We start from the raw sequence: 22,091 nt of genomic DNA, 5'->3' as shown, positions 1-22,091 counted from the left end.
CATAATGACTGTCCAAAGTGATGAAAATTCTTGAACAAGTTAAGGATAAACTTGGACAACTTATGTGTATCTCAAAGATAGACATAGCAGACCATGCGACTACTTTTATTTTCTCTGCCGGGGTCTCAAAGTCTTCTGCCACCCTATGGCAACGATAGTATGCAAGCTTCAGGCACTACAAGATGACACCTTCATTCAATAACGATATCAGCTGTCAAGCTCACTGTGTCCACATGATATCTCTCAACCGTTCTTTCTCCTGTTCGCCTCCAAATATCCCGTCAATAGGCTGTCTCGCAAGCTCACATATAGCCTGGCGGTCAAGGTCAAAATGTTCCGCGACGAGTCTATATTCGTTAGATAAAGGGCTTCCGAACACGCCCACATCATCAGTCTGTGATCATTTTCAGTCTTTCTGTTTCTCTCCTTGATGAACACAAGTGCAGTAACTTACGCTGAGTGAGATCTTGGGGCCGTTGACACCTCTCCAGTGCCCAAAGTGGTGGCCTTCGAAGCCGCCCAACACCATCCCGGCTCTAACATTACAGCTCAGGCATAGTTCAAGACACAGCCCTCTCTTTGCGATCTCCTTCTTGGCCTCTTCGTCCTCCCAGATCACATGTCCAAGCCTGCCCGGTTCCCAAGAGAGCAGCGTGTTTAACTCCTCTTTCGACCCACTCGCCTCAGCTTCGGCAAAGTGAACCGTGATCCCCAGGTCCTTCTTTCTTGCCTCCAAGAACACAGGTGTGAAGACACTTATCTCACCTGTTGGCCTCGCCGTTGGATCACCGCAGAGATCTAAGCCAACGACTCCCTGTTCACGGTATCTCAGAGCAAGCTCCAGGGTGGAAGCAGCCTGCTCGGGGGTGTGTCGTCGATCAACAGCGAGGATCAAGCGAGTGTGCAGCTGGGAATTCTGAGACTCAAATGACGAGATCGTATCAAGAAGAGTTGAGATGTACTGCTCTGCTGAGAGTTGAGGCGTGGCACGTGGTGTTGTTCGAAGCTCGAGATAGCAGACGCCATCATTGAGAAAGTCGGTTAACACAGAATTTGTAGTATATCGAACAGATTCCTCATCCGTGATAAGGTTATATATGTAACTGCTGAAAAGCGGGAAGAAGCTGCCAATGGTAGTCAGCTTGTGTCTAGTCCTGTTACTGCCAATCGTTGGAGGCAAGACTAACGTTTGCAGGTTGTAATCATGTTTCCCCTCAGGCATGACGATCAGGGGATCTTCTAAATCGGTGTCGCCTGTCTCCTTTTTACGTAGCCATACCTCATGAAGAGCGCGGCGGGAGATGCTCCCAGTCAGATGGGCGTGAAGCTTGCACATCGTCAGTCGTCGATATCAAAAGCGTGGAACGTGGGGTTTAAACAACCTCTATCTTTGGCAATCCAACGAAGTCCATGGCTGGCTTTGTTTGTATTACGTGTCAGCTACTTATTCAGCGTTGGCTGAGAATACGTAGAGTCTCTAATTAGTCTGCCAGGGTGCAATTGAGAGAGTTGATACTGATCTATCCATTCCATGCAAGTTAGTGCCAAGAATACCTACCCTGAACTTGATGAAGATCATATATGTCATCACAATCATCAAGAGTATTACGCTTGGTCAAACGAGCCGATGTGGCTCGAGGCTTCTTTTCAATTTCATCACATTCCATGACTTCCCCATTCATTGTTATTGTCTGAAGCAATGCACGATACCAAGGCAGAACAAGCTGTGGTTTACATAACGCTCACACATAAGTCGTCAATGGTACAGCTCTAATGTGACAAAATACATGTGAAACTGCCTTTCCTGGAGATGAGATCGCAGCCATTAACAACCCCATCTTATACTTTACACCGGTAACCATGCGCCGTGGATGCGTTGCGCTTCTCGTTCCTCCCGGTCAAACCCAGTTGTATCCATCATAGGTCTTCATCGGCCATATACGCCGTAAACAATTATTGTACACATGGAAAGCCGCATTTTCCGGCCCAATAATGACTGCGCCTTAGCAACAAAAGGCACTGTCTAAGATATCCTCATACCCAGAAACGTAAGGTCAAGGTTTTTTGATTGCGTGACTCCAGCTTATTTGTTTACAGAGAGGGTTGGGCAGGCTTGCCATCGAGGGCGGCGCCAACTTGGTCAGCAGTGCTCTGTTCGGAGCCAGCGGTCAAAAGTTCACTGCCGCTTTGTCGCATGTTGTACTCTTGCTCCATAGCCGTGAGCTGTTGATCCTCGGCGAAAGACAAGGCGAAGGGAACACCAAAGAATAGGGCAGAGGTGGTGAGTACCCAAGCGCCCTTGCCACTGAAAGAGAGAACGCTCCAGGCAGCGTTACCGATGGTGTTGGCCTTGCCGGAGATCCATGAGCGAGTAGTTGGGGGAACGATGTCGCGAAGGGCATATAGTCGCTCAGCGAGAGTCTCTTCTGAAGGATCGTAGTCGGACTCGTTGGAAATCTCGGAGTCTGCGGTCGTTGTTAGCATGCACAATATCGCGATTAAAGGCGCGGGGTTGTTAATTACCAGTATCGGAGTAGTCGTCATCGTCCTCCTCAACATCGGGACCAGCCTGAGGGTGCTGGAAGTGCTCGTCCTCGACCTCGGTAAGGGTAACCATCTTGAGTAGCTGAAGGTGTTGTGTATCGAGTAGTCGATTGTTCAAGGTATTAAGAGCTGTTGAAGAGCTTTTGGTGGAAGGGGAATTGCCGAATAGTCGCAGCCCAAATCACAAGGCTTATGAATATATCGGAATTGGTGGCAGAATCTGGTGAGATAAGTAATGTCGACAAATCTCCGCCCGATAAGAAAATATGTTCTCTCGGTGACTGGTTGATGAGTTGGCGTTGACGTTGGGCGTCACGATGTCATGGGAGTAATTTTTCTTTGGAAGCTGCTTGAGTGCTCCACTTACGACACCCTGGTTTAGCCGATGAGTTCCGTCACCAGAGGCTGTCGTCACGTGCACCCTCCATAGACAACCGCCATCGGGCCTCTTACTGCAAAGTATAGGAGGAGCTTTAAGAATGCAAAATGGAACTATCATCATCATTTCTCATGCAGACACATTGTATGAAGTCATTCTCATGACATATTGTTGAAAAAATTCTAGTCCATGGTCAGGAACATATTGTGAGCGTTATGCAGGAGAGTTCCAAGATAATAAGGAGTATTGGTCTCATTCCCCCATATCTCATCATGTCACGTCCATTCTACATAGAGGTGCGCTTCAGAACAATAGTGCTGCAAATCGAGTGGTGGGCGGTCATTTACTCCCTCAGCGTGCTCGAATAACTCCAGTCTTGGCTTACCCGTCGACACCCATCATCGTACCGAACACGGTAATGATCCTGCCGCAACCTATTCCGACGATTCAATGTTGATGACTATATTGGCGGTATGAATGTCACACTCAAAAATTTCATGGTGTCTACTATGATTACGGCAATATTCTGCCGAAGCCGTGTGAGCCTTCCACGATGTAATGTGCCTTCGTGGTCAAGATTCATACATGCAGAGCTGGCCTTTGGGTCTTCCAAAAGGACCGTGACACATACATGCTGCCTTACTACGTCAAGAACATGCTCGTCTCTGAAGGAACCAGCCTGTGCCTGGCATAGAACGCATGCAAGCAATACCATGTTGTGTAATAGAGAGACAACTCGAGAAGCTCATATTGCCTTACCTCCTCAGAAAAGATGACATGCCCAAGAGATACAGGTTGGCACGTAATATGCAAAGCTGATTAACCATACACCTGCGGCTTCGCAGCTATGATTTGCAGAACAAGCATCATCATGAACCGATGCGTTTGTTCATTTTGGAAGAGTCTCGAAAAGAAACCGAGGGAAACTTACGAACAGCTTCTTCAAGACAACCGTAGCTGTGGTTAGAAGGCCATACACAGTGCCTGGATTTTACCCGGTAGGTATAGAGCTTGAGTCTATACTTGTCGTCTCTCGTCTCATAGATGAAAGTAATTAGGAAAAGCAGAGAAAGGAAGAAGGAGAGTCATAGACGTATTGCGAGACACAGGAAGGAAGAGGAACGACCGGAAAAGTCGGGAGTGGATGTTTGGAATCTGTCTTGTTGAGTTGTCGGAGTGTTCAAGTTTGACCTAGCTTCTTGATCGCTTTGAGACGTTGATTTTGGTATCCTGTAAGCAACGAGACTAGTACGTAATTTGTTTATTCCCCTGCTCCAAGGGGTACAACACATGACCTTTAATGGAGCTCGTCAGTATTTGACGAGAAGCCATTGGCAATTAAACATCTGGCATCGTGACCTTTTCAGCCCGTTTCACTGTATCGAGATGCAAGGAGATTACGTATATTCGACAAATATAGATCCAATTGCCGTGATGAGCGGTAAACATATCCGATGCAATTCGCACACGGGTTTTAGATTACGAAGCATTGAATGGGAGAATAGTTATACAGGCACGAACCTCGTGATTCATAGGAAATCTCGTCTACGATACCAAAATATGCCGTGTGCTGCTGTTGGTGTAACTTGTAGACTTGTCGAGGCCGTGATGCCTTGTGAAGGAGTGGATAGACAGGGGACGAAACCACCGATTGGGCAATCTCTACTCAGACATTCGCCAAGCTTCAGAAGCTCAGGGACAGTTCTTTCTGGACTCACAATGGAAGAAGCAACATGGTAGCAATGGTACGTACAACCTAGCATAGGATGGACGAGGTAAGGTATAGGAGGAGCTTGGGCCGCCGGCACGGTGTCAAGGTGTCAAGGTGAGCCATTTGGGTAAGTAACCGGGACCCTGGTAGCCTGGGCTGCCTGGGGAACTTGACGGGAGGTGTTGATGGCGTGTGAGAGACAACCTAAGCTGGTCTTTATTTACACCATGTACTTGGTAACAATACATAACTCAACCATACACAGCAGGACCAGGTCGACGAGCAACTAATTTCTGACAATTCTTTCCAGCTTTGAACGTAAAGACTCGTCATAAACCTCGAATAGAAAAAATGCACAAGGTCACATTTGCAATCAACACGTGTCTGTGCCGTTGGTTTGCGTGTACCTGCTAGGAGGGGCTGCCCCGCGATGCGAATTCAAAGAGTATGTAGAAAGAATGGATGTGATATGATGCCGGGATACGGTGACAGTTCCTTGCAATAGCTATTGGCAAGGTACCACAAAATACATTCGTCAACACTGTCAGGGAAAGCTCACCGGCTTTGTTTGTTGGTGAGAGAGCTCCGTTCTTTGTGACTGCGTCCTCCGGGTAGTGATTTGGAGCTCCGGTTCGTTTAAGCTAACTGTTTCCCCCTCACCGCAAGACGCCAGGTATGGGCTCTAATCTCCATGGCGGGCCGTCACTCGTCGAAGAAAGGGTCAATGAAGCTATCGTGATCATGCACGGGCGACCCTGATCCCCGGACGGTGTACCAAAGAAGCATGGGTTACATTGGGTCGAACCCATCTGGTTATAGCGTCGTTAGCCGATCAGATACCTATGTACCTACTAGATAGCGGGCACTGCAAGCGGCTCAAGTAGACTAAGGTACGAGGATGGTACCTGAGGATCTCCGGGGGCCGGCAGCACGTTCGGCCGGGTATGGATAGAACAATACCCACAAACAGGGCAGCGCATGGTCTCGATGGTGGAGTTGATTGCTCACCACCTGTGACACCTCAGGGAATCTCAGTGTCTAGGCGTTCTGGGGGCCCCTCGCTCAGCCACTAGCTGCCGTGGTCGAGGAAAACTCTTCCCCAACATTCCACTTGGTGGCACCTTAAAAATGGCCAGTCAGACACCAGCAAGGTATCGAAGGTACTTGCAGAATACGTACCGCCGAACGAAGTGATAATTGACGTCTTTTGTAGACAAGCAAATGTCCTCAATGAGGAAACAGAACTGGCATCGTGACATTCCTCTTTGATATTATGCCGAAGCTTGCCAGTTTGTCCCCAGGTTTGGCTAGTCGAGAGTTGAGCTGATTGGTCCGTCACTCAAGCCAACCAACCATGTGCCAGCTTATTATGACAACAGTGCGTATTTAACTTTCTATACAATTCATCATCTGGCTCAAAAGAACTTTTTCATTACCAAATTTCGAATAAACAAATATGCAGGTGATCATGAACACGAGGAGCATACAGAGTAATCTCTCTGAAACAAGACCGGAAAAGACGGCTTCCATTCAGTCGATGATGTGATGAACTCAGGTACCTGTAGCAAGAACAAAAATAGAAAACTCTACGACGAGCCCAAGCCAAATCGAAGCTCGAGACAAATAGGTGGGTAACACTACGGTACGGTACATACGGCTCTACATATTCACACATCCAGCGTAACGCTCATACGGTGCCTTGAAAGGGCAGCTGGGTGGAGACATATCCAAGATGCATTCGTAACGAAGGACACAACTTCGTGACGCCCCGTCACCGTCGTCTCAACAAGCGGTTCATGGTGGAGGCGTGATGTTCGTGGACGGGGCATTGGAGTGCACCGTATTGTCCAGATTGGAGACAGAGGCCCCCGTTAGAGATGATGAGATAACGGTTTCGATGGTGGAACAGCACGTCAGAGATTCAAGTATTCATCATTACGAGAAGGTAACCAGGATGTGATGATTGTCGACTTGGATGTTGTAAGCCAATGGCTCAACTTTCAGATACATGGACAGGCAAAAGACCATACATACTGTATCTCAACCTGGTAAAGGCGTGCTCCGATAATCCAGCCAAGCTCTTGATCCAAGATCCCTTTCTTGACCTTCCCCAGATTTTGAGAGCTCAGGGTATGTAAACTACGTATCGTTCTATTACAAGCCACATCAAAGCACAGGCACAATCAACTGACAGCGCAATTGACCAATAGTATAGCAATTGAAGCTTAAAGGTCACGCGGAATGTGGGCGTGACAACGCTCAACCGCCAAGCTGAGATTCTGGAAATAGAAGCCAGGAAACACTCAGCTCCGAGTATCGTGGCCAAAACAATATCGTCGTCAAGGGAGCGCGCCTCACTCAGCCAGCCAGGTCCAACAGGCAGCCCTAGCCACACCCCCTGAAAAGAAGTTCGATCTATGGAAGTTTTTCTGCCCACCTCGTGACGCGTTAACAGCGTCCGCCTCCAAGCGCCGGATGCGGGGTGCAGTAAAAATACAGGGAAGATTTGCTAACCAAAGACGCCCATGACAAACCAAAGAGGCCACGAGACAGCGGCGAAGTAAAAGCAAAAAGCTTAGGCGGGAACGGCTCTCGGGGCCACAGGGCAAGCACGCAACTCGCTACGGTTCCGTACAAGAGAAATAATAGGTAATGCAATGGATACCATTTCCCCTAGGGGTTGGCTGGTTGGTGTAAAATTGACTGGCTGCGCCGTGCAGTGCAACAAAGGGAAACGGTGGCTGTCACGAAAGCTGCAAGATCAAGTAAAACGGGGGTAATGGAAATGACGGGAGATGAGATGGAAGCGGGTCGTGGGGAAAGCTATGAAGTTTTTTCTTTCTTTCTTGTCCTTGTCCTTGTGCCCAGATCCAGATCAGGCTCAGACTGGGGAAGACTGGAGCCATGGGCGAAACCTGGGGGTAATAGAAATCCAGATCCAAGTTTAAAAGGCCTTGTCGGTGCTGCCGGACCTCGACCGTGTGGGGCTCTCCGGGCGAGTCCGGGGGCCTTTGCTTGTCCCGGAGCTTCGAGTGTGAGAGTGGGTGCCGGACTCCGTTGCTTGTGGGACAGGGACGTATTTTCGTGTTCTTTTTGCGTAACATATGGAGAGAAGAAGAGGGGGAAAAACCCAAAACTTCGAGGGGGATTGTCCAGAGTCCAGAGTCTGGGGTATTGGAGAATTAGAGCTCCAGTTCCAGGTCAGATGAATCATTGAAGAGTAGTATTGTTGATGACAACAAGGCAGCTCAAGACCAATGTTGTCTAAACACTATCATTCAAGAAAGCCATGATATGTTGTGCAACTCCCGTCTTATGCCAGACTTGCCCTTCGTTTCGCAATGGAAGCCCCTCGTGCTGCAGTCAAGTGCTCCTCAACGACCCCCTCGACCTCAACCATTGTGTCATTGATGGTACCCCGGAGAAGGTACCTGTACGTAAGTACCGAACCAACGGCCCCGCGACGGCCGGAGGAACCTTGTCGTGGTCCGGCTCCTTCAATAGCGACAGGTCAGAGCCTACCGGTGTGCTGTGCTCTCCCTTGCTCACTTGTCTCCTTGCTTGTGTCTTGGAGAAGAAGAAGGGTGGGAAGTATCACCTTGCCAACACATTTTTTTTTTTAACTTCGTGATCCTGACTGTCACTGGATCTGGGGAATGGATCTCCCCCAAGATAAAATTATTTCCCCCTACTATGTGGAAATCGAGACTAGTCCCGGCCCCGTGATCGTCCCCCTTAGAAGGGCCAAGGTCTGGAAAGTTCGGTGAGCACTGGCTTTGCTTTCTTTAAGTCAGGTGAGCCAGATTTGGGTTCTATTGTCTGGGGTACGAGGGCATTTCAGCTAGCTCGCCTGGTATTTGCTGCTGCGGTCAGCGTTCAGCGCCAGCTTCCCGTCTGGGGTAGTGAGTCGTGTAGGAATTCGGTTCAGGTACCGTATCCTTTGAGGCGGATTCTTGGCTTGTCAAGATTTGGATGGCTTAGAACGATATCAATTGAGCAAGGTGTCATGGATGTGAACTATTCGTAGCTCGTTGGCAGGCTCAGGACCAACCAAAGCATATAGTTTCTTGGCTGATGCGAAATCCTAGCATTATCTTACACCACGTAAACCATGGGCTGACACAATTGTTGATACATGGGCCCATTGAAGACGACGTTGCTCGAAACAACATGACATTTATCAAACATGCTCCAAATAGATATCACTGGACGTCCATGTCAAAGACGTGGGACTAGTCAGATGCAGGCGATCCAGTTTTCGTACGAATCATCATTATTGTTGGCCTGGCCGTTTCGCGTGTCAGAACTGTAAGGTTTATGTTAATACGGCCCGGCACAGCTTGAAGTACATCATGGCAACATCATTTCAAGCAGCTATTACGACCAGTCAGGGCAACGTGCATGTTGACCGGCATCTTGTGAGATGCCGTAGTTCAACGTTGTAATAATTCTCTGAAGCCCAAAGCAGAGAGAGCAAACATTAAAAAACCGGAATTCAAGATCGGATCTGCATGTCACGAAGTTGCCTTTGACGATGACTCGCAGAGATAAACCCACAGGGCAAGCCAAGGTGAGTGGTGAGTGAATTGAGTTGAATCGCACCATCCTCCACACCGTTTTGGTGAGCGAAAGAAGCTAAGTGCGTGGTGCCGTTTTCATGCACAGCGCATGGATAGTTATGTAGACTTACGTTATCAAAGTCTGTAAATGGAGCTGGAGGCTCTTTATGTCGACTTACAGTGACCAACCTGTCAAATAGAGCGTTTGTCCTGACCCAGCTAGTCTCTGAAAACTCTTCAAGCCATTGGATTTCAGAATAAAATGCTGGTATCAATTATGCGAGAGTGTGTGGTATGTGAAGTTGTTACAAGATATCGACGTAAACCGGCAGAAGAGTTGAAGTCTAGCAAACAACTCTCCCATTGGCAACAAATTTGCACTAGTGATGTCAAACAACGAAAATCTGGAGAAGGCGGGATTCTATGCAAAAACTGCAGAGCCTCGAATAACCGGGCCTCTTCCCCACGGCTCCCTCACCTACACGCTACAAGTACAGACTCTTCAGGAACCAGGCGCTTGGTCCAGGCGAGAGAAAGTCAGGTTCCAAACAAGGCTTCCCCTTGAGGTTTAGACCAGAGGCACTATTGGGTAATTGAATGGGACTTTTTCTTGTAGGTACTGCACTGTACTCCGTGAGGTCATGATCACGATCGGGGGCGTTGCTGCAGCCAAAATTCTTTCTTCTCGACTCTTCTGGCGGGCTTAGCTGGGCTGGGCTGGGCTCCGCTTCAGGAGGGGTGGTAGTGGTACAGTACAGTAGCGAGCAGGTACCGATTGGAGAGGAGAGGAGAGGCCTCAGGACGACCGGGCCGGTGATATTTATTGTCTGAATGCTAGATTCTATCTCTTCTTGTGTATGCCAAGTTTCTACTTTGCTGGTTGCCAACTGAAATATGAGGAAATCGAACCAAGTGACTGCCCAGGCAAATCATAGGCTCTGTGAATGTGCTGCATGTCCTGTGCTGTGAGTAAGCCGCTGTACAGTAGGTACCTTAGGAGAGTTCCATGTGGCGGGGGTCATTCGCTGTGCCTATTGCTGTCCACTGCACTTTTTCTCCGGTCTGCCCGGTGCAAATGAAAGGCAAAAAACAAACACGTACCCCAAAATAAACACCCGCCGGGCCTCATGCCCAGCAAACTCCCAGCAGGGTCTGCCCCACAAGCGGGAAGGGGGTGTGTGGTCAAGGTGAGCGGAAGACCAGGACCTGGCAAGGGATGTGGTTTTTTTATGGCAGCGTGACAACTTTTACTCGGTACCTACAGGCGAGACGGTGTAAGAGAAGGCAATATGTCGACATGTTTGGAGTCAATGGAGACATTCATGCTGGTACGTACCCCGTTGCAAAGACTGGGAGGTACTTTGTACCATCGTAGACCTCTGGGTCGTCGTTGAGAGACACTTAGACACGGACATTATATAAAGCTTCCATCGCCAGTCCCAAATCTTCTGGCTTCGAAAGTTGGAGAGATAAGTCACTTGACCTCAAACGTTTTGTTTACCTATTGCATTTTGCATTTGCTTCTCCTCACAAAAAGAAGCCTTCTTCTGTCTACTACCTTGAACCCCTTATCACTCCTCCCTCGTCTTTATTTAGAGATCATATTCCCCTGTCCTGGCTTGAGCTTTGAACCTCGTCATCTCAAACCAACCTCGACGTATCAAGAGAGCTTTTGTTATCTCTTGTTCTAGACATACCGTCTTCAGTTTCTATTTACGACAGGGCTGACGGATGGCTGCGCTGAGTTCGTGCACCCCGAGTTAAACAAGCGCCTGCTCAGGTTGGCAGTGTATGACAGATATCCATACTAACCTGCTGTCAGAACTCTAACCAACCCTCCTCTCGTCTGAGAACCCGACCCTTTTACGGCAATCTTGTTGTTATTCTTCTGAATAACTTCCTCTCGTCATCTTCTTCTACAAGGCCCCGCTATAAGCTCGGCATTACCGACCTAGAAATTATCTATTTTCAGTGACGAAACGAATTGATCGTCACAAACTCTAGCCGGTAAGTAGCGGATAAGTCTTATCTGACTACAGCACTGCCCACTACCCCTTCGTCATTTTGCCCTTATCGCGAACCCATGGCCCCGTTGATTGGCTTCCCCCTGATTTCCACTACCCAATGGCGAGAATACGAGAGCCGGCCCGGGCGGCTTACACCGGGATTCTGGTGCTCCGTATCAGAGATAAGCGTCCCAGCGAGCTGAGCGGTTCGCATGCGGTGCTGCAAACAGCCCCAGGCCCTGCCCCAGCATCTGCAGTGCATTTTCAGGTCCCCGATCTAGTGGCGTCCAGTGAGTGTGAGCATGGACGCCCCGGACAGGACCTGGAATGAGCCTCTCGGGATGGGCTCAATACCAATGATGACTAGATCATTGAGTTTGGCCTTCACGGGCGCAGGGCAGCCTCTGGGCCAGCAGCCATCCTTAGTTCGCATTGAGTCACGAGCCCTGACCGAAACTCTGGTTGAGCTGGCTACAGCGGTGACGACAGGAGAACTGTTATCTTCAGGCTTCCTTGTTTGCTTGAGCCGAACTGTCTCGACTATATAAGATACTCGCAGCTGGCTCATCTCGTCTCCATCACATTCATCCATTCGCTGTTTTCTATCCTTTCGCTTTCTCATCTTGCGTTTACACCACCAAACTTCACTCTACATCTAGGCATTTCGCCAAGATGGCGTCTATAACAGAATCGCCTACTAACATGCTGCCCTCGCAGACTTTCCCTGATTACACAGATCCATATCAGGAATCCAACATGACTGCCATTTCCGCCAACCCCGTGGCTAACGTCAAGGCCACCGAGGCCAGCCGTGGTCCTTCTCCCCAGCCTACTCACTTCTCCGTGCCTCTGCAAAATGGCAACGGCGGCAATGGCCACCGCATTCTGCGATCTGCCACCGTTGGCTACATTGCCCCCGAGTTCACTGGCAAGCCTGAGCAGAAGAAGACTGTCAAGTCTATCATCTCAGCTGCTGGCTTCGTCCCTGAGCCCCAAATTGATGAGCAGATCGAGTGGTTCTACGAGAAGCTTGGCATCGATGATGTCTACTTCGAGCTTGAGACCCCCGATGTCATCTCCAGCCACATCACCTCTCTGTATGCCGCTAAGGTCGCTTCCTTCGCTCGCGAGGACAAGCAGGAGGAGATCCGACTGGACATGGAGGCCAACGACCATGCCATCTACATCGACACCAGCGTTGCTGGCAAGACCAACACTGCCGGTCCTCGCTATGAGGAACGCCTTGAGGCCAAGTACATTGATCACCCCGGCTCCAGCAAGTACCGCGTTGAGACATTCCGATCTCCCGCTGTCGTAAGCCCCAGTTCCAAGGCCACTCTCCGATGCTACTTCGTCTATCAGTGCCAGTTTGCCACTCCTCCTGAGGAGACCAACCCCAAGGAGACCAACCTCGAGCTCATTGCTGATAACGGTTTCCTCCGCAAGGCCACTGACAACACCAAGCAAATTTACCAGGACATCATTGAGCTCGCCGTTAACCGAGCTGGTCCCGTCATTGAGGTTTTCGATATTGAGAACACTGACGAGAAGCGCATGGTCGTTGCCTTCCGCTCTCGCACTGCCCAGGGTCTCTTCTCTGCCCTCAGTGACCTTTACCACTACTATGGCGTCACCTCATCTCGAAAGTACCTCGAGCAATTCTCCAACGGTATCACCGTCATGAGTGTCTACCTCCGACCTGCCTCTGACACCGTCGAGACCAGTGGACAGTTCCCTTCTCTTGAGGAGTCCATTGACCAGATCTCCAAGGAGGTCTCTCTCCTCTACTGCCTCCCCCACAACAAGTTCCACAACCTTTTCCTCGATGGACAGCTCAGTCTTCAGGAATCCGTCTACGCCCACTCCGCTTGGGTCTTCGTTCAGCACTTCCTGAACCGATTGGGACCAGAGTACTCTACTCTTGCTGAGCTTCTGGACGTTAAGAACAACGCTCAGCAGGCCCTCCTTTCTAACCTGAAGCGCCGTCTCCGTTCCGAGACCTTTACCCCTGAGTACATCTATGAGATTATTCAGAACTACCCCGGTCTCGTTCGTGCTCTTTACGCTTCTTTCGCCAACATCCACCTTGTTAAGGACCAGGAGGACCCCGTGAAGGTTGTCTCCTCCAGCTTGTCCGTTGAGGTACTCTCCGATGACGCTCTCAAGGACAAGATCTCCAAGAACGTCAACAACGAGCACGATGAGATGGTTCTCACTGCATTCCGTGTATTCAACAACGCCATCCTCAAGACCAACTACTTCACTCCTACCAAGGTCGCCCTGAGCTTCCGTCTTGACCCATCTTTCCTCCCCGAGGTCGAGTACCCCAAGCCCCTCTATGGCATGTTCCTCGTCATCAGCTCTGAGTCCCGAGGTTTCCACCTCCGATTCAAGGATATCTCTCGTGGTGGTATTCGAATCGTCAAGTCTCGCAACAAGGAGGCTTATGGCATCAACGCCCGCAGCATCTTCGATGAGAACTACGGCCTTGCCAGCACACAGCAGCGCAAGAACAAGGACATTCCCGAGGGTGGCTCAAAGGGTGTTATTCTGTTGGACCCTAAGCAGCAGAACCGTGCCCGTGAGGCTTTCGAGAAGTACATTGATAGTATCCTTGATCTTCTTCTGCCTGCCGAGACCCCTGGTATCAAGAACCCTATTGTCGATCTCTACGGCAAGGAGGAGATCATCTTCATGGGTCCTGATGAGAACACCGCTGAGCTGGTCGACTGGGCTACTGAGCACGCTCGATCCCGTGGCGCCCCCTGGTGGAAGTCCTTCTTCACTGGCAAGTCTCCCAAGCTTGGTGGTATTCCTCACGACACCTACGGCATGACCACTCTGTCTGTTCGTGAGTATGTCAAGGGTATTTACCGAAAGCTCGAGCTTGACCCCTCTACTATCCGCAAGATGCAGACTGGTGGCCCCGATGGTGACCTGGGCAGCAACGAGATCAAGCTCGGTAACGAGAAGTATACTGCCATCGTCGATGGCTCTGGAGTTCTTGCTGACCCCAACGGTCTCGACCGTGACGAGCTTCTGCGCCTTGCTAACGGCCGCAAGATGATCATCGAGTACGATGTTTCCAAGCTGTCTCCCGAGGGCTACCGAGTCCTGTGCGACGACGTTAACATCACTCTCCCCAATGGTGAGGTTATCAACAACGGTACATCGTTCCGTAACACCTTCCATCTCCGTGACACTGGCAGTGTCGACTGCTTCGTTCCTTGTGGTGGTCGTCCCGCCTCCATTGACCTCATCTCGGTCAACCGTCTCATCAAGGATGGCAAGTGCATCATCCCTTACCTCGTTGAGGGCGCCAACCTTTTCATTACCCAGGAGGCTAAGCTTCGCCTTGAGGCTGCTGGCTGCATTCTATACAAGGATGCCTCTGCCAACAAGGGTGGTGTGACATCGTCCTCCCTTGAGGTTCTTGCTTCTCTGTCTTTCGACGACGAGGGCTTCGTTGAGAACATGTGCCACAACGCCCAGGGCGAGGCTCCTCAATTCTACCAGGACTACGTCAAGCAGGTTCAGCTCAAGATTCAGGACAACGCCCGCCTCGAGTTTGAGGCTATCTGGCGCGAGCACGAGCAGACCGGAACTCCCCGATCTATCCTCTCTGACAAGCTCTCTGTTGCCATTACCGATCTCGATGAGAAGCTCCAGCACTCCGACCTCTGGGACAACGAGAAGATCCGCCGATCTGTCCTTCAAGATGCTCTGCCCCGTCTTCTCCTCGAGAAGATTGGTCTCGACACCTTGATCGCTCGCATCCCCGACTCCTACCTCCGAAGCATCTTCGGTTCCTACCTTGCCAGTCGATTCGTGTACGAGTTCGGCAGCAGCCCCAGCCAGTTTGCCTTCTACGACTTGTAAGTGTAACCCGTACACCACGATACCAGAACATATGCTAACTATTGCGACAGTATGTCTAAGCGTATGGCTCAGATCGCCAACTAAAAAGTTGATTGCATGGAACGGTGTTGAAGCGTATGATTTGATTTGTTTACAAGCATAGCATTTTTTGTTTTCTCTGATGAGAGATGAGCATTGTCACGGTGTGTTTTGCCATATTTGGGACGGCCCTGGCATGGGCCTAATGAATGGGTCAAGGTTAAAGAAAAGTCAGAAAAGACTATGTTTATTTAGTCGATATTAATCAAGATTTTGAAGTTCATATTTTGTTTCCCCTATGAGTGATTTCACTTGGTGAGCTTATCAAGTGAAACTTGTGTTGTTTCTCGTTGCTTCTGCTGTTACACTCTGGAGAAAGACTTTGGGACACATGATTGTCTCAGGATAATTACAGAGCGACTTGGAGATCTGATTACTCAAAGTGGTCTATCAGTCGTGCTGAGTGTGATAGAAATAGAACACATTAGACAAGGTATCTGGTACATGAGATGCATGGCATTGTCACGTGTCATGTATAGACAGCTTGATTTCATGTTGGCAGTTCATTGGCGGGACAACAACTTGCATGCATATATGCGTGAGGTCGTATCATGGCCTCCTCATCTGTACAATGAGTTTATCGTGGCGACGGCTGTATGGTTGATCGGTTGTATAGATGGCTGAGTTGATAGAGAAGCACATGATGAGAGACGAATGGTTATTCCTTCTGCAAGACGGTGTTTTGGTGTAATCCAATGGCATGCTGGGTAATTGCACTGCATACCTCTTGGTGTGGTTGACCTGGACATGTGAGGTTACAGACAATAGACTGCAGAGGTGACTTTGAGGCCACTGAGGGTTACAGTGATCGCCACAGAGAGTAGTGGCCTGGCAATCGAGTACTATACCTAAGCACGAAATTGGCGAACTCGGGTGCATCGTGACATTTAATTACATAACTTCAGTGACGTTGAAAAGTCAATTGAAGGAAGGATTGACTGTCTTATTTTCATAAAGTGGATTGAAGCTGGATAAGAGACAGGAACACTTATTTACTCACAGCCAATGAACACAATTTCCCCTGAGCAAGACCCATTTGGCCTGTGGACGTTTCAGCGTTTCAAAGGCCCCGCCGAGACGCGGGTGGCCCTGAACGATTCCCCGGTTGCGTTAGAGCCAAAGTTTACGGTTTCTTGGAAACGCTAATCATTCAGGGGTTTTAATGGGAAACGCGCTCCATCCCGTCTTGTCGCGGAATCGGCGCGAGGTAAGATGCCACCACAAGAAGAGGCTGTTCAGATTAAGGTATGCAGTTGATATGAAGAAAAACATTGTCAATTGGTAAGCAATCATTTTTCCACAGTGCGTTGCATGACTCCTTTTAGCTCACGTCTCAATCAATATTGCAGCTCGCATCATGGTACTTTACTCTGACTGGTTTAGCCCGCCCTCAAACGGAGTAGGGAGAGTCATGGAGTGGAAAAGAAGAGACCCCTGCTATCAGTATCGTCGTCTCATCACGCACTCTTCTTTTCTTTTGCTTACATTTAATTATCGTTCTCTCCTGCCTAGGATGGTAGGAGGGCCCTAAAGATGGTCTAATAGACCGGCCATTTAAACCGTAGCCTCCACTTTTGTTTCCGTGCAGTAGATCTTTTTGCACTCGATTATCGAGCTGCTTTCAACCTGGATGGACGAGTTATCTGAAACGGGTGACGCTCCATTCAAAGGGCTCGTCTTCCTCCGCACTAACATTACCCCGTATGCGATAGACAGAGTGCATTAGGGGCTTTGGCATCTGGACTATGTGGTTAGAATAGGAGACATGAAAACCTGCTAAAAGATTCTGGAGGGATCCAATTGTTAGGGCAGAAAACGTTAGATCTGTTCCTCTTGAATCAGTCAGTAACCACACCAATAGAGGTGCCTGACAGTGACAGTATCAGTGGTAGTTTCACTGCGGCAGTGGAGTCAGTCTTTTTTGGCGCCCGGTCAAGGTCCCGCCAGGAAACGAAACTTGGGCCAGGCCAGGCCAGTTCACTTTATTATTATTATTACGACCTACGTACAGCTGCTACGCCATCCTTTTCCCACAGACACGGAACAAAGATCGTCGCTCGTTCTCTCCAGTTTTTCGACACCCAGATCCATTCCCGCTCACTTGCGCAAAAGCAGCTTCATGTTGGACAAGCCCGTGGCTGGCCACTGGGCATATTGGTTGATCGATTGACTTTTACGGGCACAACCTTGTTCACCACGCTGAGCGACACCAAATCAAATCGAGTTCCACGACCGAAATCCTGATATCACAACGCCCCCAGCGACCGAAGCAAGCAAACAAACAAACAAAGCAATCAGGTACCTGTGAGCCGGACGAGAACATCCTCGCAAGGATCTACCGCCCGCCTCTCACCAAACGACATACTGTACTGTAGACAGGCGACAAAAAACCCGGCCCCCAGCCGTCAGCATCCAACACCCGAGTTTGAAATAAAAAATTGAGACGGCGCTTCTCTGGCGCCAGGGGTCAAGCATATCCCATCTTTTGGTGCCTTGCGCCTTCAGGGACAGAGTTGCAGCAGAGTGACTTGTTGACGGCCTCGCTCGTCGTTTCTACCCGTCAAAATGACACGACCATCGATCGTCAGAGCCGGTATGTGCCTAGTGTTTTGCCTTTGCTGTCCTGTTCTGCCTTTTACACTTGGAACGAGGTGCCAACGCCAATGTCACCCTAAGTCTCAGCCTTTGGGATTTGCGATTGGGGTGCATCGCCTCTTGCGCAGCCTCATCCTCGTGTTGTTTCGTCGGTCCCTCTGACAGTACAACTTTCTTTCCCCTGCCCCCTTTATACATATGTACAAACTTCGTCTATTCAACCACATGCAACCCTTGAAGTAGACCTTCGGCCAACTTCTCCCTTGCCCATTCTTTTTTTTATTACTTTCTTTTTCTTTACGTTTCATCGTACTTTCGTCTACCCTTGCCCCCCGGTCACTGTCCAAGCTCGAACCTTTCTGTTGCTTTCCGGGGTCGCTGCAAGTCACGATACATTCCAACCACTCGACTTAGTCCTCTGTTCTCATTCCTTGTGTCCACAAGCTTTCTTTTGACGACACCACAAACTGACGTTGACGAACCTTTCCCCCGATCGCAGATACTATCGATCTTCAAGATCATCACTCTCCATCGGCCCAGGACCACTCGAAAAGCCCACGTCTGGGCGGCAACGCCAACTCCCTAGGTCCCCACCAAGCTGAGACTATTCGTGAGGTCACACACGACATTGCAGACGAACAGCGACGCTCTCCAAGGGTTTCTCTCGATAACCGCAACAGCCTCGACGAAATTGATTCCTTTGCAGACGAGCTTGTCGCAAACTCTACAAGTGGCAATACTCGCGCACAGGGCGCACGCGACAACAATAGCAATATGAACCAAGAAGATGCACTGGCAATTGCGCAGAATGGAGGCGTCTCATCTTCGGATGAGGGCGAGCTCGACGGCGACGATGACCTCGATGACGACATGATGGATAAGATCTCAAGTTCGCCTTCGATTGAAGATGGTGGGTGCTACCCCGTCGCTGCCCCTGCGGCATGGCCACGCCGTGTCTCTTCCCTACCCTCGCAGAGGAGTAGTACTCCCAGTATCTCTGGTTCAAGCGGCACCAGAGTTTGCTCGCCATATCCCGAACCCCTCAACTGCGTACCCAGCCCATGCACAATTGCGCAGCTTCCACGAGCATTTCTCACAAAAGTCCGGAACCATCGTCTTCATGGTGAGTATAACGGTCGCGACGAGCACAGTAACGACGCCGAACCCGAAGCAGACGATAGCTGGACAACGTCCAATTCGACGGCCGAATTTCACGAAACATTTGAAGAAGTGGAACCACAGGTTAGGTCCAACAGTAATGAAGGCTAGCATCCTTCTGCTGAAGGATCGAGTATTGGAGGAAAAGGAACTGTAGCCGATAACAGAGAGCAGGACATATTCTATGACTGTGATCCAATGATGGATCTATCCGATTCGGATTTGGACGACGACGAAACCCCCGACTTCGATCCCGCGCTTACTGTTCCCTACGAAGAATCTTTTGAAGACGATGATTCTGCACTCTCCATTCCTGACGACTACAATTTCATTGACTCCGGCTGGGCGGTTGAGTGCTTACAAGACATAGAGGACATTGATTTCGAATTCGTTTACGCCCTTCATACTTTCGTGGCAACCGTTGAAGGTCAAGCCAATGCAACCAAAGGTGACACTATGGTTTTGCTAGACGATAGCAATAGCTACTGGTGGCTAGTCAGAGTTGTTAAAGACAGCAGCATTGGTAAGTGCAAAGATTTCCACTTCCACTCCCTAGTGACTAACGAAATACCAGGATATCTACCCGCAGAGCATATTGAGACGCCAACAGAACGTCTAGCACGTCTGAATAAACACAGGAATGTCGATGTACGTAAATTGACTTCGTCCTTTCCTCAAAATTGTTACTAAAAATTCAATGCAGCTCTCTGCAACTATGTTGGGGGATACGGCGGAGAAGAAGCAACAGACGTTCAAATCGCCAATTAGATTTGGACGCAAAACGGTCACATTCACTTCCCCAACGTACCATGACTACACTGAAATCGACGATTATTCGTCCGACGAAGAGGACTTGGACGACTTATTCGCCGGCTCGACCAGTACAGCCAAGCAAGATCAGCAACAAGAACAAAAGAAAGATACCCGAGATCCAGCTTCAACAATATCGATCATAGAAGATGATTCATCAGAAGAGAGCGCCAGGGTTGAGCCTCTTAAGCCCCGTTCAAATAAAGAAGTTAAAATGGCTATGGAGCCGTCAAAGGTCGACACTGTGGAGGAGGAAGATGAGACGAGAAGCAGTGAGGAAATACTATTCGACAACAAACAGGAAGGCCCCAGCAGATCCCGCAATGGTACTGTCAGAAACACCGACTCTTTCTTTAGAGATGAGACAGTCGAGACCAAGAAGATCACCCTCACGCCTAATTTACTACGAGACGACAATCAACCTCGGCCTTCCCAGGACTCAACAACCAAGGATATCAAGTCCCGAGGAAGTCTTGATAAGCTGGACAAGGAGCTCATGTCCGACAAGGAGAAGAAGAAGCACCAAGATAAGTCTCGGAAAGAGAAGGAAAAGAAGCCGAGCGCCATCCGAAGTTTCTTTTCCAGAAAGGACAGAAAGAAGTCGGTTGACGATGATGACGAATCTTTTGGCAAGCGCTCTATGGATATCGTATCGGAGCCTCGGGACAGCGAGTCAATTGAAGAGGTCGCATCGCCTGACAGACAACCACAGCGGAGTACTAGCAAACTTCAGAAGCAGCTTCCCCGAACTGAAGCATCTCCTGGCAAGGTTGGGGAGACCTCATCGACAATGGAACTCGCAGCTTATCTGGCTGAGTCTCGGGTCAACGATGTGTCCAACGTGCCACCAGCGTCGATGCGGATCGTCAATCCCGAGACACAGGAGACACATGAAGTGCCATCAAATTCACAAAGTGGTGGGGATCCGGCCAAGGTACGTTCCTCCTCAGCCGCTGCACAACACGACGATACGAAGGCATTGGCGAGGGCGTTGGGCCGCAGCGCAAGCACAGGAGGCGAGCCCAGGGCAACCAAGACAGTCAAGCATCGTCCATTGATGGATCTGGATGAACTGTCAAGCTCCGACGAGGATGATGTGTCTCAGCCTACGAACCGAACTACACCAGAGCAACCCGTCGAGAAGAAGCCCGAGGGCGGACTACGACCACAACTGCCAGGAGCGTTCCCTGATAGCTTCGATGCCACCGCCAAGCCGAACGCATCCACAGCGGCAGGCCAAGGCCAGAAGGATCGTCTGTCAGAATCACCGGTGCAGGTATCACCTGTCAACGGAACACGACCACCAGCACTGGAGATCGACACGTCCTCCCAGGAAGGTCGCTCGTCCTCCGATGTACCGTCGCCAGAGCTCATGCCTGGTGACGAGACACCTAAGGATAGTAGTTCAACGAAAAGTGCCAAAGAACCTGGCTGGGATGACGAGAAGCTTCGTGCCTTCTTTGACGATGGTGAGCACGTTCGAGACCTTCTCATGGTCGTGTACGACAAGACAGACGTGGAACCTGTTAGCAAAGACCACCCGGTGGTTAGTGGTATGTTTAGAGAGCAGAACGCGAAGCTAGCGGAGATTACCACTGTGAGTATTTTCATCATCGCTTCATTGGGCATATATACTAACGCAGCTATAGCAACTTGACAATATGCTCGGGGACTGGTTGGCTAGAAAGCAACGGCTTCGCGGCTCAGTATGAAATAGCATATCGAGGCACGAGGGCGTTTCGACTACATCGTTGGCTTAATCAGCTGGGCCAGAGGCTTAGCTCTGTATGAAAAGGAGATCTCTTTCTTGGTTCGTTGAACGACTTGACTATCTAGGGGAATATGGATTGCTGGTTCTGGACACGTCCATGAAGACAGTCCGTTGTGTTAGGTATAGGCGTTTGAAGGGCACGGCTTTTGATTGAGCGAGGATTGGCATGAATCGAATCCTCGGGCCGTGCTTTGGGCATTTTGACATATCCTTGGGACCTAGTTTACAGAGGACGCCTCTGTCGATAAGAAGTATTTGCATACATATATATACACATACATCATTTATAGCGAGATAATTCCGGATGTCGGAGGAGCCATTTTCACGTGAAGGGATCCCTGTATGCCTCTCTGTATGCAAAGTGATTGACCCAGCCACTCTTTTTTCAACACGTCCCGGGCATGATTACCGAAGAGGCTAAGGAGGTTAGGCCAGGTCGGTAGTTTCATGTGGTGTCGTGCAGAACAAGCGAGTGAGAATAGGGGTGCTGATAGTACATGACGCTGTTCACTCATGTTTTGTGAACAGAGAACATTGAAGGAGACCGAGGTCTGGCGAACAGCCGAAGAGTGGCAGTGGGAGAGGAAGAAAAGAATACGGG

The 22,091-nt window shown here is 49.7% G+C and overlaps 4 protein-coding genes across 4 annotated transcripts; 2 read left to right on the top strand and 2 right to left on the bottom strand.

The window, feature by feature from the left end:
- Positions 1–220: 220 nt before the first annotated feature.
- On the bottom strand, positions 221–1,336 carry FMAN_12698 (uncharacterized protein; the record flags this gene model as incomplete). Its single annotated transcript, XM_041823170.1, has 3 exons — positions 221–394; positions 455–1,124; positions 1,188–1,336. The coding sequence occupies 3 exons, from the start codon at positions 1,334–1,336 to the stop codon at positions 221–223; spliced, it is 993 nt and encodes a 330-aa protein (XP_041688777.1).
- A 755-nt stretch (positions 1,337–2,091) lies between these two features.
- On the bottom strand, positions 2,092–2,617 carry FMAN_12697 (putative mitochondrial receptor complex chain MOM22; the record flags this gene model as incomplete). The annotated part of the gene is made up of 2 exons (XM_041823169.1): positions 2,092–2,465; positions 2,524–2,617. 2 exons carry the CDS (start codon positions 2,615–2,617, stop codon positions 2,092–2,094), a joined length of 468 nt encoding a protein of 155 aa, XP_041688776.1.
- A 9,254-nt stretch (positions 2,618–11,871) lies between these two features.
- FMAN_12696 (putative glutamate dehydrogenase, NAD(+)-specific) lies at positions 11,872–15,162 on the top strand (the record flags this gene model as incomplete). Its single annotated transcript, XM_041823168.1, has 2 exons — positions 11,872–15,074; positions 15,129–15,162. The coding sequence occupies 2 exons, from the start codon at positions 11,872–11,874 to the stop codon at positions 15,160–15,162; spliced, it is 3,237 nt and encodes a 1,078-aa protein (XP_041688775.1).
- Positions 15,163–17,721: 2,559 nt separating this feature from the next.
- On the top strand, positions 17,722–21,431 carry FMAN_12695 (uncharacterized protein; the record flags this gene model as incomplete). The annotated part of the gene is made up of 6 exons (XM_041823166.1): positions 17,722–17,749; positions 18,251–18,993; positions 19,021–19,432; positions 19,484–19,557; positions 19,613–21,316; positions 21,369–21,431. The coding sequence occupies 6 exons, from the start codon at positions 17,722–17,724 to the stop codon at positions 21,429–21,431; spliced, it is 3,024 nt and encodes a 1,007-aa protein (XP_041688774.1).
- Positions 21,432–22,091: the final 660 nt, after the last annotated feature.

Source organism: Fusarium mangiferae (genome assembly GCF_900044065.1).
Source record: "Fusarium mangiferae strain MRC7560 genome assembly, contig: FMAN_scaffold015, whole genome shotgun sequence".
In the NCBI taxonomy this organism is placed as follows: Eukaryota; Fungi; Ascomycota; class Sordariomycetes; order Hypocreales; family Nectriaceae; genus Fusarium; species Fusarium mangiferae.
The sequence above is the reverse complement of the archived record's forward strand: the minus strand, read 5'-3'. Positions and strand labels throughout refer to the sequence as shown.